The sequence below is a fragment of the Podarcis muralis genome, chromosome 11, assembly GCF_964188315.1.
Source record: "Podarcis muralis chromosome 11, rPodMur119.hap1.1, whole genome shotgun sequence".
In the NCBI taxonomy this organism is placed as follows: Eukaryota; Metazoa; Chordata; class Lepidosauria; order Squamata; family Lacertidae; genus Podarcis; species Podarcis muralis.
Window position 1 is genome coordinate 30,253,707 of NC_135665.1, and position 14,641 is coordinate 30,268,347.

General features: G+C 40.9%; 1 protein-coding gene across 3 annotated transcripts in view; it reads right to left on the reverse strand.

Moving 5' to 3' along the window:
* The window catches only part of FAM81B (family with sequence similarity 81 member B), a 29,929-nt gene extending 15,288 nt beyond the window's left edge, over positions 1-14,641 (reverse strand). Inside the window, exons 1-6 of one of the 3 annotated variants that reach the window (XM_077936209.1) lie at positions 13,837-14,641; positions 13,429-13,467; positions 11,677-11,854; positions 7,992-8,062; positions 4,463-4,576; positions 2,740-2,998 (exon numbers count right to left, since the gene is read on the reverse strand). In XM_077936209.1, the coding sequence (XP_077792335.1) occupies positions 2,740-2,998; positions 4,463-4,539 (336 nt within the window). In that variant the 5' untranslated portion in view covers positions 4,540-4,576; positions 7,992-8,062; positions 11,677-11,854; positions 13,429-13,467; positions 13,837-14,641. The other 2 variants (XM_077936210.1, XM_028748021.2) reach the window with 2 other exon arrangements.

The following is a 14,641-nucleotide window of genomic DNA, read 5'->3' on the forward strand; positions in this document are numbered from 1 at the left end:
AATATCACAAAACTGTGTTACTGATACTGTCTGTGCCACAAGTTCACCACCTAAGGACTAAATGCTAAATAGTGGGGTGGGAGAGCTGAAAATAATGCCAAAATATTTCACACCTGGCCATCAATGGGCCACTTTGGTTCCAGATACTACATGGGTCGACAAGTCTGAAAAGCCCGGGACACAATGTCTCCCCCTGTATTGTTCACACAGTACATTTGCTAATGTGGCTGATACTTCTGGCACTCAATTATATGTAACACTCAGGCCCAGATGAGACATTTTATTTATTTTCTTCAGTGACGGTGTGAATCATGAGAGCTATATACAGTGAGAGGGGTGTTTCTCTCTCTGAAACAGGAAGTGCACTCTCGTGACTATTGTATTTTCTTTAATGTTTGATGCTGTTAAATCAAATAAGGCTGGGGTGAAGGTTTTATGGTCATATTTGCGGGGCTTGGGCTAGATGACCTTTGGGGATACCTTCCAATTGTATAATTCTATGGTTCTATGATTTTTTTTGGGGGGGGGGGTAAACCTGGTGTTTATTTTGCTCTAGGAGGCTTAGTTTGGTCAGAATCTAGTAAAAACTTCCACAGTTGATGCAAAATACATTACTTCTGATAAACGAGCCACTATAGCTGCTAGAGGGCTGTGAAAATTTGTGTCCTGGGCTTTTTAGACTTGTCTACCCATGTACTATCTGAAACCAAAGGGAAACATTGGTTGCCAGATGTGATTTTTTCCCCAGCTGTCTCACTCCACTATAAAGCTGTTAATTCTGAGAATTCAGGAGAGTGTGGGAATAGAGAACATTCTCTCCTTGCCTGCCTTTAACTTTGTTCTAAGTGATTCATTATTATTTCATGAATATAACTGAAACAACAATGTTTAAGTACTCTTTTAAAACATTTTTAATTATGCTGAATCTCCCCATAATTTGAAATACTCTATTAGAATGTGTCTGTCCTCCTAATGATTTTGTTATTTTATATAACATGGAAGTGCTGATTGCTTAGCAAGTAGCAGGACAAACCAAAGAAATCCATCGTGGCTTTATGACTCTACTCAATTTACCTCCTCATGTGGAATATCATTAATGCTTCCATCAGTATAGTTGCTATGACTCTGAGAATAGGGTTGTTAGCTTACAGTCTCCCTGGTGGCCAACTCTGCCAGGATCCAAATTCATGGTTATTATGGCAGTCTCTTCTTCCAGTGCAAAAGAGGCTAATTAAAAACAACCTTTGTGCCAGGAAGTATTTCATTATTATGACAGTTTTTAAAATGCTAAGTTTGTGTGTGGGTAAAATAAATGTCTCGACTCAAGAGGGTGGGGTGGGGGATTGCAACTACCTGACCCCCAATTAACACCCAGTTTCATGCATGGAAGAAGAGAAAGCCACAATAATCTGTAAGCAAAACATAAGGTATGAGGGAAGCTGGCTGTAGAATCCTAAAAAAAAACTTGAGGTAGGTCCAGAAACATATAGTAGGGAGCTTTCTTCATCAATAGAGTATGGAGAAACATTCCCCACCTGCAATTTGAAAGGCTATAGTCCATAATTCGGTCACCTCGTAGTTGTAAATTTGTAAGCTCTGGGGATGGGGGTGTCTTGTTGGTGTTTCTCTAGTGTTTGAGCTGTACCAGGGAATGCTTCCTGAATTATTGTTATGGGGCAAAGACACAAGGGCCCTAAAATGTTTCAGGAAGGCTAGAGTCTAAGTCAGAGCTTTCCAAACTGTGTCACAACACGTTAGTGTGTTGGCTGCAGTGTGTAGGTGTGTCGCGTGAACTCTCCCAGCGCTCCTCCCAGGGCTGGAAAGGGGTTAGTTTAACCTCTGGTTTGCTAGTAAAACTGAATTACTGTGTCACATGAAACGATGCATGTCTGAAAAGTGTGTCACCAACATGAAAAGTCTGGAAAGCTCTGCTCTAGGTGCTTTGGAGAATCATCACCTATCACTTAAGAAAGAATCAGAACGATGGCACTGTCTCTGAATTCCAGGGGCCAAAGTGCAAAGAAAAGAGAGTCAAAATTACCTTTCTGGATACTCAGCTGAAAATGCCTTTGAAGATAAACTAGTACATCTTTTACCTTGGTGACTCGAACGCTTTGGCTCCCGAACGCCGCAAACCCAGAAGTGAGTGTTCTGGTTTGCAAATGTTTTTGGAAGCTGAATGTTCGACGCGGCTACGTGGCTTCCGATTGAGTGCAGGAAGCTCCTGCAGCCAATCGGAAGCCGCACCATGGTTTTTGACCACTTTCAGAAGTCGAACAGACTTCCAGAACGGATTCTGCTTGAGAACCAAGGTACGACTGTACATAGATCTTAAAGCCTGCATGTACTCTTTCTGAATATATAAGCAACACCCAAGTTCTGCGATGACTTATGGGGGAATGGGAATCAAAGTTCTTCTACCCAAATCCCTCTTTTCCCTAGTTTGGGCGTAAGAGATGTATCTGAGCAACAAGTCAGAATCTGTCCTTTGAGGCTTCCCCTGTCCTAATGGTGATCATCGCTCCCAGGTAATTTGCATTCAGAAGTCAGTGCAAAAAGCAGATGTTGGCAGCTAGCTGGCTAGACTTGCTGCCTCCTGGGGAGAACAAAGATATGCATATTTTATAAGTAACTTAATCTTAAGTAAACCCATCTGGAGCTGAACACAACATAGCTACTGAATAAACCAGAGCTTTAACAAATTGTCGGCAATGCCAAACACAACTGTGGGGGTGGTACCTCTATGTCGTGGCTCAGCTTTTTAACTATGCTTGTGATCGTCTGTATGTGGTTCTCCAGGAGCTGGCGTGCTGCTGTCTCCCCTTGCTGAACGCCTTTATTTCCATGAAGGTAAGAAACGAGGCCATCTTTGATCCGAAAGGCCTGATCCAGGAGGACAGCTGTGGTCCTCTCCTGGTTGGACAGCCGGTCTTCAAGGGAATGCACTCTGCTTCCAGAAACATGCGGAATCGTAGGCAGGAAAGGCTGGCTCTGACTCCTGTCCAACAAGAAACCGAATGAGTTAAAAGGTTATGGAGTTAAAGGTAAGGCATATATTAGAATGCCCAGCTATGACAGCAGTGTAAAATAAGAAAGGTAAAGTGTATTCAGGTTGTTGTAATCCCCCCCTCTCCCCGCCCTCACTTCATACCTATCTTTTTAACAAAATTTATACAATGTTTGAATCTAAATAAGCAGTTTACAGTAAAATAAAATGAAACATTAAAATTTTAAAGAACATAATGTTAAAAAACACATTTGAAATCATTCAGAAACTTAAATCAACAATAAGCTGAAAACATATTAAAACACACGTAACCTCTTCATGTTTGGATAGGCTTGCCTAAACTAGGGCTGCCATATGTCCAGACATTTTCCCTGGACATTACTGGGATTTCAAAGGCAGAATTGACATCTGGGGGGAATTTTCGAAAGGCGGCGCTTTGTCCTGGATCTTAGGCATTGGTTTTTTTTGGGATTTTTGTAAAAAAAAAAATTAAAAAATCCGGGGTGTCCTGGCTTTTACTTTTTGAAATATGTCAATCCCAGAGTCATCCACGACTGGACCTAACGGTCAGGGGTCCCTTTACTCTTTACCTTTTACAGAGTATAGGAACCAAATGTGCTTTTATTTCCTTACATACTGCACTAAACACATTCATTTACAAGGTATCTTCACCATGATAGAGACATAATATAAATTACTGTACTTTACCATGTACAGTGGTACCTCTAGATGTGAACGGGATCCGTTCCAGAGCCCCGTTCACATCTAGAAGCAAACGTAATCCGTGTCCACGCGTCTGCGCATGCCACATTTCGGTGCTTCTGTGCATGCGCATGACGTCATTTTGAGTGTCTGCGCATGCACAAGCGACAAAACCCGGAAGTAACACGCTCCGTTACTTCCGGGTTGCCGCGGAGCGCAACTCGAACGCACTCATCCCGAAGCACATTCAACCCGAGGTATGACTGTATAAGATGAGGTTTTTTTACTCAAAAATAATGTCAAAAGGGGGGTGTCATCTTATATACGGATAGTGCGTGGGGGGGATGGGTGATTGGTTGCAGCCGCGAGCAGTAGCTTGCAAGTGGTTTTTTGGGGGGTTATTGGGGGCTGTGTCAAGTGTTGTTTTGATTGGCTGCTGCTGTGGTAATTGGGTGGGTGATTGGTTGCTGTGTCAAGGGCTGCCGCTTTGGCAATACAGGTTGCGATTGCTGTCTGCCGTTGGTGAGCAGGCAGACACATGTTGGCTTCAGTGACGTGAGCAATTGTCAGTGTTTGTCAGTTGGGTTAGTGATTTTCAGCATTTCCCTTGAAAAAAGCTTAAGAACCCTGGGCAATCCTCCCTAAAAAAGCTCAACAACTTTTGGCAATCTCCCCCCATTTTCTTAAATTGGTGTCCCCAAAAATAGGGGGCGTGTTATACACAGAAAAATACGGTACTTTGAAGACACCCACCCTCCACTTTGGCCTGCCATCATCATAGGAATATAGGAAGCTGCCTCAATTGAAGTCAGAGCATTGTCAGTGTTCATGTTAGCTTAGGCTGGATCTACATCAATTGTAAAAATGCTGTGAAAAATAAAAATGTAAGAAAGCTGTCAATGCAATTTTCTATTGATGGTGGATCACTGCTCTACAGCAGCCTCTGGTGTCACATTTTTATAACACATTTTAAATGTTTTAACTGACCATTGTAGATTTGCCCTTAGTTTTGTCTATGTGGACTGTCAGTGCCTTTCCAGGATTTCAGACAGTGATGTCTCCCAGTTCTTCCTGGAGATGCCAGGGATTGAACCTGGGCCTCATCTGCATACGAAACAGATGCTCTACCACTAAGCTATAACGTTTCCTCATGTACCTCCTGGGGGTTATGTGTGTGGAGTCCCCTGACGTTGCCAACTATCAGAATAGAAGTGACACACAGTCTTGCTTTCTGGCTTCATAAACTAACCGGGCAAATTGTGGGCAAAACAGATCACAAATAAAAAGTGGTCTCGTTGCTAGTCAGATTTGTCCAGCAGATTTTGGAACAAGGACTGGCATATCTTATCTTGCCTCTAGCAAAGGATACCCTTAAAAGGGAGGGTCACACACTGGTGCTGGAAAGATCAAACCCTAACTTTGAATTTATTATTTAACAATTAAAAACAAGAGGTATTAGAAATTTCTTAAAGAAAATACTTGAAAATTAGAATAGAAAACTATTTTGAAAATGTCTACCAAAAAAAAAGAAAAGCATTTTTAAAAAGCTATTCCAGCAAGCAGTGTTACAAATTTTAGATCACCTGGGCTTGATACTTTGACAGCAGAATTGTGCATTATAAAACATCCATGACATTTGTGTTATGTCCAGATCTTGAGCTGAAACAATTAATGCTAGGAGCTGTAATAAAAATGCAGAGTCGGTCTGCTGGTGTGACTTCAAATTGACAGTAGCAGTGCCAAATCACATTAATTTTTCAGGGGATCAGTCCATATGGAATAGAGTATCCATCTCTGGCTCCAGCTCCAAAATCTTAATGGCTGAAGAATGAATGGCTCTAGCAGTTTCATTAGAGCATGTCCCAGTTGCCATAAGACAAATTATTTACACCCATATTTGTTAGAGGCAAGAGCTGAGTGCAGAGGGGGGCCAAAGGTGGTCAAACTACCCCCGAGGAAGCATGACATGCTCCCCACCAGAGGCACTGCCCCTCCCTGACATCTCATACACCTTTGGTCCCCACTCTACACTCAGCTGTCACCTGTGGCTCCTAGAAGCTGTCAGCATGTGCTAGCATCCACACCCTGGGAAAGTATTATTACTGGTCAGCTAAACCAGGTGTGGGCAGCTGATGGGATTAAACTCTCAGTGAGTTAGGGACTTGTTACCCCCTGCATGTGAAGAGAGGCTCCAGTGGATGGAGCGGACAAGATCAATCGTGCATCTGCACGTGCTGTAGAGGGAAATGAGGGGCAGATGGGGCTTGCTAACCTGGGAAGGTAGCCCACCCAGGAGGAAAACTCTGGCCTTAAACCTCCACTGCCTTTTGCCTATACTCATTTGTGAGAAAGGCTTTGGGAGTAACCTCTGAGAACTAATCTCTATCTGCTGCCATTCAGGATATCTTTGGGAAAAAGAAAGACAGAGGAGTAAACCCTACACAATTCCAGAGTGGAGTCCCTAAGGCGGTTGGATGGCATCTTTTGTGCCTCCTTCTGGCAACTCCTGCAGCTAAGTTGGTATAAAATGTACTATTTTGTTTTCTTTTGGATTACATCAGTGAGGCCTAGAAGGGGTCTTGTCGTCTGGGCAGCCCAGGACTTCCATATACACTGCCCAGGCTTGCTCCCTGGAGAGGTCGCTTCAGTGCTGCTAATGCAGCAAAAACAATGTGGGAGGCAGCAGCTACAAGTTATAAGCTCAACCAGACAGGCATAAGGTACCAGCGCTACAGGTTGCCTTTGTCAGTGGGAGAGAGATCCTTGTGTCTCACTGGTCAGCTACCGCCCATCTTAAGCCAGGCAGACCCCGGTCAATACGGTGCAGACCCGCCACTGTCCACCTGCTTCAATGGGCATGTGTAGCTTAGAGTATAACTTGACAAGCAGACTGAACCACTGCACCAGGCAACAGAGTAAAGAAAGAAACTATCTTGGGCCTAGCAAGCTGGAATGTCAGGACCATGTATCCTGGCTTGTCCACCAACCTGGTGCAGGTTAATGACTCATGGAAGTCAGCCACATTGAAGAGGCAACCTGCAATATAGCTAAGTCCTCTTTTGGCAAAAGTGAGCAACAGATCCCCAGCTGGTTTGAGGCCCAAATATGAAAAGTGGAATGAAAATAAGTTTGAATTCACCCCTATTGTCTCTCGAGACAGACGAATGCCAACAACTTTAGAGGCAACAAATATAAACAAAAAATAATTTGGACCTAGAAATGTGCATGTCATGAGCCTTACAACATGCAGCTAACTGCTTCATTCCCAGCAGATTCCATGGGCTCAAGGACATGATTTCAACAGCACTGAAATTCTGCCAAATAGTTGCATGTCTCTTTTCCAGCACTGCTTTCCTCCCAGAGCTGAAGTAAATAAATGCAGCTGAGTCTCCTCCAACACGGGCAAAGGGGTTCTGTTTTTCACAGATAGGAACCAAATCAGATTCTTGTATCATATAAACACAGTGAACCCAAACATAGCCAGACTAGCCAATACTTCATTCCTTTGGAAAATGCTGGTTACTCTTACTACCTGTGTTTGTACTAATTATATTTCTTATGAGAAATGTGACAGCAGGTGTCAGAGTGACTGGTTGCAGGAACCCATACATGAAACATGGATAAATTATTTATGCTTGTTGACCTTGTGAAATTTGTATCTGAGAAGAATGTAAATGATAACCTACTGCAATGACCTTGCTTCCTGAGAAACAGCAGCCTGTGGAAATGTGTGAGGTTTGTACCTTTAGCTCAGCTCAGCTTGTTTTTCTCTGGCTTTCACTACTTTTTATCAGGAACCATGCTATGATTTATTTCTAGCTGTGCCATCATGAATGCTTCAAGGTTGTTCTCAAAACCTGCAAAGAGGGTTTTCTTTGACTTCAAAAATTCAAATTTTAGTTCAGCTATACTGTACTTTAAAAAACGCTTTTTATTTCTACTATGGTATCTCAGATTGCCCAAAGAGTATCAGAACCTGCAGAGAGATTTATGGAACTTTTGTTTGCTTGCTTTTTAAGTGAGCCATTCTGAAAAGTGGGATATAAATAATTGTCTATAAAGAATTTGTACATCAACTAGTTAAAACACTTTGACAAAGTTGAGGAAAATATCTGCAATATGAACAAAAGACAGACTTTGCGTATTGAATGTTGTCAACAGCTCTTAGCAATGTCACATTCTTTAGTAATGATGAACATCATCACAAAGTCTTGTTTGCCTTAACAATTTATGTCAAATGAATGGTATCTTAAATGATGGAAATCCTAGATGACTAACTTACTTGTCAAGGTGTTTAATCGGCTCAGTTGTGTTCTCTGTTGACATCTTTATTTGAAGTATTATCTGTAAGACCTTTACAAGGGCAAGAAAACATTATTAATCATGAGCTTCAGATGAACTAATCAAACCAACTACAGCCCACTTATAGGGCAATATAACCTCCATTTACTAAACGGCTTGCAGAAATGCCAACAGTGTCAGTTAATCTAATGTCCACATAAACAAAGAGTTTGCTTTCATATATGGAGGATGCACTCAGTTATTCATTTAGCCTTTATTGGCATAATTTAGACAATAAAATCACAAAAGAGGGGGAAAAATCCATAAAACATTGGTAATCCAGACACAATGAAAACATAAAATCCTCAATAGCCACCATTAAATAACTGTTAAGTAGTTTAAAATTTGATTTTAAAAAATCTCGGCTAATTATCCTGACACATTCTCAATAGTCACCCGTCAACAGACATTGGATGACAAATTCTTTGCAAGTAGATACTTTAAGCTTTAAAGGAGTCACCAGTAGGTTTCTCCGAAGTGTGTTGAAGAGGGGGCAGTCCATAATTACATGGTATATTGTATCTTGTGTATTCATACCACAAGAGCAAAGTCTATTCTGGAAGGGTATTTTTTGGAACCTTCCAGACAGTACAAATGAGAGGAATGCATTTGAATGGGCTAACATAAAAACTCTATGATACAAAGGGGTATCTAAATTATAAAAATAGTTGGGCACAAACCTAAGTAAACAGATGGGCATACAGATGGGCTTAGTGTTACGCATTCAGTGGTCTGTGTTTGCCTGAGCTTGAGTCTGGATTAAGAATTATGAGTTCCTGTGTTCTGATTCAATACATGATATCCAATCACAGAACATTTCAGGATGTGGGCCTCTGCCATTGACCCTTAAACTCTGAGTCAAGATTCACAGCTTGGAAGTTTAGACAGCCAATCACGTTGGGAGTAGGAGTGGCCCAGGCCCTCAGAAATGTATATAAGCAGTTGCTTTGTCCCTGTTGTTCAGCTCTGTGGCTCAATAAAGGTTCTTGCTGTTATCACCTATGCTTCACTTAGTGCGGTAAAGTTTTTGAAATTTGTGATCTAACAGCCTCTGCTTAATGAGAGAGAATATGCGTAACTCATCCAAGTAAGAGGAGAGAATGTATTGCAATCTCTATTTGTTTGAGTTTAAAGGTAATTAGTATGCAAAATAGTAACGAAGTGACATCAAACAAAATCACCCCATCAGGCATGACAAATTAAGAAACAACAAATGGGAATGCTGGCAAAAATACAATAGACAGGATGCCAGTGACCATGGAAAATGAACAAGTGTAAACAGATAGGTCACATCAGCTCTTCCACCCACAGGCCATCTCACCCAAGCCTCTGAGGGATGACCAAGTACTGTAGTAGAGCATCTGCTTTGCATGCAGAAGGAGGTCCCTGGCTCAGTCTTCAGCATCTCTAGGTAGGGTTGGGAGATATCCTTGTCTGAAATCCTGGAGAGATGCTCCCACTCAATGTAGAAAGATGATACTGAGGTAGCTGGACCAGTTGGTCTGGCTCAGCATCATACAGCTTCCTGTGTTTCTATTCACTCCCATTCTGTCTGAATGTGGCATGTGATAATAGATTCCCCTGTACAAAACCTAGCTAATAAAAATATATTAGGAACCTGCACTTTAGAACTCCCCGCCTATTGCAACAAAGCACTTGCCTTTGCTAGACTCTTTTTGGGCACCTGCTAAAAGCATTCTTCTTTAGGCAAGCATACCTAGATGCTTAGAAAGTTGAAGTAATTTTAATCTTAATATTTAATCTTGATATTTTAGCTTTTGTATGTTTTAAAGTAGGATTGTTAATTTTTCTTGATTTTACTGCTGTGGTGGTGGTGTTTTTTGGTGTGTGTTTTTTGGTAAACCACTTTGCAGGTTTTTTAAAATAAATTTTATTAAATAAACAATAAATATAAATAAAATAACACAAGCCAAAACACAATCCATCCTGTAGATTTAAGTATCTGTCCATAGTCACCTACTTGTTATCAGAGGCCCAGAATCCACATTCCTTTGTAAGAAAATATGAAATAACGTAAAACCATTTTTGCAGACAAAAAACAAACAACCCCCCCCAATGTGTGTGTGTGGGGGGGGGGGTGACAAGAAATTTTCTGCACCAGGTACCACCTGATCTTCCTATGCCTCTGTTTACATGTATAAGGTCCTGAATTCAATCCCTGGAAGGTAGGACTCAAAACAATGGTTTCAAGTTACATGAAAGGAAATTCCGACTAAACATCAGGAAGAACTTCCTGACAGAGCTGTTCTCAGTGGAAAGGTCTTCCTTGGGAGGTGGTGGACTCTCCTTCCTTGGAAGTTTTTAAGCAGAGCTTGGATAACCACCTGCCACGGATGCTTTAGTTGAGATTTCTGCATTGCAGAGGGTTGAACTAGATGACCCTTGGAGTCCCATCCAACTGTGATTCTATGTCCAGTTCAAAGAGTCAGGTTGCAGGTGATGAGGAAGACCTCCACCTCAGACTAGTCTGGAGAGCCAATATTGTTTTGAGCAGGCAGAACTGGGAGAGATGAAATAATAGTCTGGCAGGTTCCTATTTTCCCAGAAGGAAAATTCTTGCGCAGCACTAAACTGTCCTATGAAATGGCTTTTCCCCTCCCCCAGCCTTCCTCTGTGCAATTTTGCTCAGTGATGCGGTACTGAAGTAATAGTTAATTCATTACCGTAATTCAGAATGCTTCTACTAAAAGCAGCTTTTCCCTCCTGCTGCTATGATCATACCACTCACACAGCTATGATCTCTATACCAGCTCCTAGCTTTCATGATCAACCCTATGCGCTCCCTCTTCACATTTAAAGCTCTCCGCCCCTGACTATATATCTGCGTACATCTCCCTGTATCCCCCATTGTTCTTTCCACTCCACATTAGCTCACTTCGCTTATGAAGCTCTGTAGGTCCCTTTCACATACTTCCATGCTGTTACCTATGGTTGGGGTAATCCCTTTGCCTTTGTATCCACTTAAGCTTGTCCCTCCATAAAACCCACTACCCTAAGCAAAGCCTTTTCTGAATTCTGCCATCATATCTAATGTCAGAAGGAGACTGGGGCTGTCCTATGCCAGCTCCCTTAGTGCGGAAATTTGTCCCCCATAGCTAGCTATCTATTTCCCATCCTCCTCACTTAAAAGTAATAACCAGGAAGCCTATCTCCCAGACACCTTTGGGTTTTCTACTTTGGTTAAGAAAAATCAAATGCTTCTATGGCACTTTAACTGACATAATTTTATCATATTATGTTAAAGTAAAATATATTGCTCCGTCAAACCCCAGCACTGTCGACTAGGGGTTTGGATCGCAGCCTAAAATAGCAAGTTATCTTGTCTATGTTCTAAACCCAACTGCAGTGCCTAGCGTGCTGTATTTAATAACTGCTAATATTTCTATTATCAGACATTCTGTTCTTTATTTGGTAGTATTCCTAGCAGTGATACATAAAAAGATTTGATGATAGAGAACAAAAACATAATTCAGTTATATCTGAATGATATTTATGGAAGAAACCTAAACTAATGAACACAACAGCACCTAAAATTAATTAAACAGCATGACGATTACAAATATCACAAAGATTTCAAGAAGCAGAAAACACCTTAAATGGATTACCTGAGGCTTAAGATGGCATAACTCTCTTCACTGCACAGTAGGTGCTCAGCAGCTTTTTGCTTAGGCGATTTGACTGTTGTTCAACTCTGAAAGATGCTTAGAACCAGCATTGCTGTTTCCCCGGTGATGCCTTGAGGTCAACATTCCATTTCCATGACTCATGACAGAACTTGGAAACCTGTATTAGTAAAAAATAGTGCTACAGTAATCTTTAACTTACAAAACAGTATGTGAATTAGTATGTACGATAATGGCTGCATGGGGTTGAGCAGAGAATCAAAAATGCCCTTTAGTACTATTAGATATGTCTACCCAGGTTCCTTGTTTATCCATACAGAAATGAACTATGATACTGGCGTGAAGTTTCTCTCTTGGGCTTAGCTATATTCCAAAAGATTATTTAATACCCTCTCAATAAGATTTAATGTCCTTTGGATTTTCCACATGGTAGCTCTTTTTAAAGAATTGGCACCGCTCTTCCCAATAAATGCATGCAAATTGCTTCATGGGGCTTCTATTAGCATGCTTGTTTGCATTTTCAGGGAGAAAGGCTGTACTTCAGTTGATTGTTCATTTCCACAGGTTCTGTGTTCTCAAAAACTCATATCACTGTCCCATTGGAGAGGCAGAATAGCTTTTATTAGGCAGAAAAATTGTATCATGAGCGCTCTTCAAATGACCATGTGGTTTGATTTCACCCCCGGAGGCACAATCCAATGTCTCTCAAGGCAGACGGGTGTCAACACAAGCAACAAAATACACCAGCAATATAATTCATAAATATTATTCAGAGTACATTAAATTGTAGTTAATGCTTATTGTACATTCATTTCTGCTTTAACTTGATTCTAATAATCAGTGTATTTTCCTGCCTCATAAATATCTGAAGCATGTTAACTTGTTCCTTATGGCTATCTGCCAAATTTTCTCAGTCACTCAGAAAAAATAGATGGGATATTTTGCTAATAATGCTCTGGCTTTCAATCATAAGTTGCTGACAGGTTCATGTTTTCTTCTTGCATTTCTTTTTAAATAACCCATAAGAATGACTAACTGTCATAAAAGACACTTATTCATAATCCTGAAGTTTTTTTGTTTGTTTTTGTTTTACCAATATAGTTTCACTCTCCATCATATGTGAAAAAAGGATTGGCAACTCCGTAAATTTCCCAAGCAATTTGCACACACTTTCTGCAATACAAAATGTTGTAGATGTGATCTTTCTTTGAGATGCTCGAAGCACATCAAATATATAATTCCACCATTCTTCAGTAACAAGCATATTCAAATCCCTTGGGAGAAGTAATCCAATTTCTTAGGAATGCAGAACTGGAAGAAAATCAGGGAAATTGCTCCACTTATAATTTTATTATATTACGCAAAGAGCAAAAGTAAACATACACAATTAATATCATGGCATTGGGGGCTGGTTCATAAGGGTAAATGGGGCACTGTCCCCACCAACCCCAGCATCTCCCTACTTGCCTGCTTTCTTTCTTACAACCAGCCAGGTGGTAGCTCTGCCTGTCATTGGCTGTGACTTCACCTACGGTTGCCTTCTGTCTCATCATTCCCAATGGGCACCACCAAACAATCCTGTATAATGGCATGGTATGATTTCTTTACGTACCACATTTTGGCCCAAAGGCCGCCTAGGAGCTAAGCTGCATATTAATAATAATAAAAAAGACATGTACAGAATACAGTCAACAAAATAAAAGAAATCACAATATAAAGTCACAAAATACCCACCAGTCACTAGGATATGTGTTCCTGAGCTGCATTCGTCCTCTTGCCAACATATACAGAATATAGGTATTTTAATAAATCAATAATAAATACAGGTTTGGTTTTTCAGGCAGTGGATTATAATTATAAGCTCTTCTGAACACCACTGCAACCTTTAAAGGCCTGCAAGTGCACCCCATCTTTGATCATCAGAACAGAGCTGTAAAACTAGCATTTTATCCCAAGTCTGACAGGTTCTGCCTTTAACCAGCCCTATTAGTAGTCTCAATCCCACAGCACCTGACTCCAAGTAACAATCCCAGAGAAAACGCTGCTTCTAACCCAAACCCAGAACTCATTACTGTTGTAGTCATTTGTTCCTTGTTTGCCTAGCAGCTTGCTAAAAATGTCAAAAAGATCAACTATCAGTACCTGGTGGGAAACTTCTTGGAGGAGCTACTGTGCTTCATTTTGGGTGAAAATCAAAAGACAAAAGCCCTAGAAGATGGATTTCTCCCCCTTCATTTCTCATGAAGAGCAGCAGCAGGCAGCTCCAGGAAACTTCGCACTCTTGTCACCAAGATACTTTTGTTTACTTCTGTCTCCAGGCAACTAGAACGCCAACTTTCAGACAGGGAAATGTGCAGCAAAGCTTTGGGCTGTGCGCTTTACACTGAAAGCTGGATTTAACATTTAAATCTGCTTGTTTTAATTTCTGTACTTTACCTTTTGATCTGAAGGGCTGTCGTTTACCTCTTGCAAAGTGGAAATAGCCTCCTTAGTCCTAGGCCAGAGTAATCATCAAAATAGCCACCCACCTATTACCGCAGCTGGTCTAAAGCAGTGATTTTTTTATTTTTACAGGATTAAAGCAGGTGAATATTTAGAATTAGCCAAATTGACAGATACAATAAGACAAAAACCAAAAAGTGAAGTGAAAAAGGAATGTGAGTGCCTAAATGAATACCTTAAAAGCCAAGGTTTGAGGACAGAAATCTGGCTGAGTCTGGAATAACCTTGTGAAGTGAAAGGATAAGAAAGAGGGATTTATATCTAGATGCTAGGATAGAGATGATAAGGAAAACAGGAAGACATAATGAGAGGTAAAGGAGGTGCTGCGGGATTGGTGGAAGTCAATGTTTGTTTTTCTTTTTAGTGCTTATATTATTAACTTGTAAGATATGGATTTGGGGTTTTTTTGTATGCTGGTTTTTGTGTTTTGTGTATTGTTAGTTTT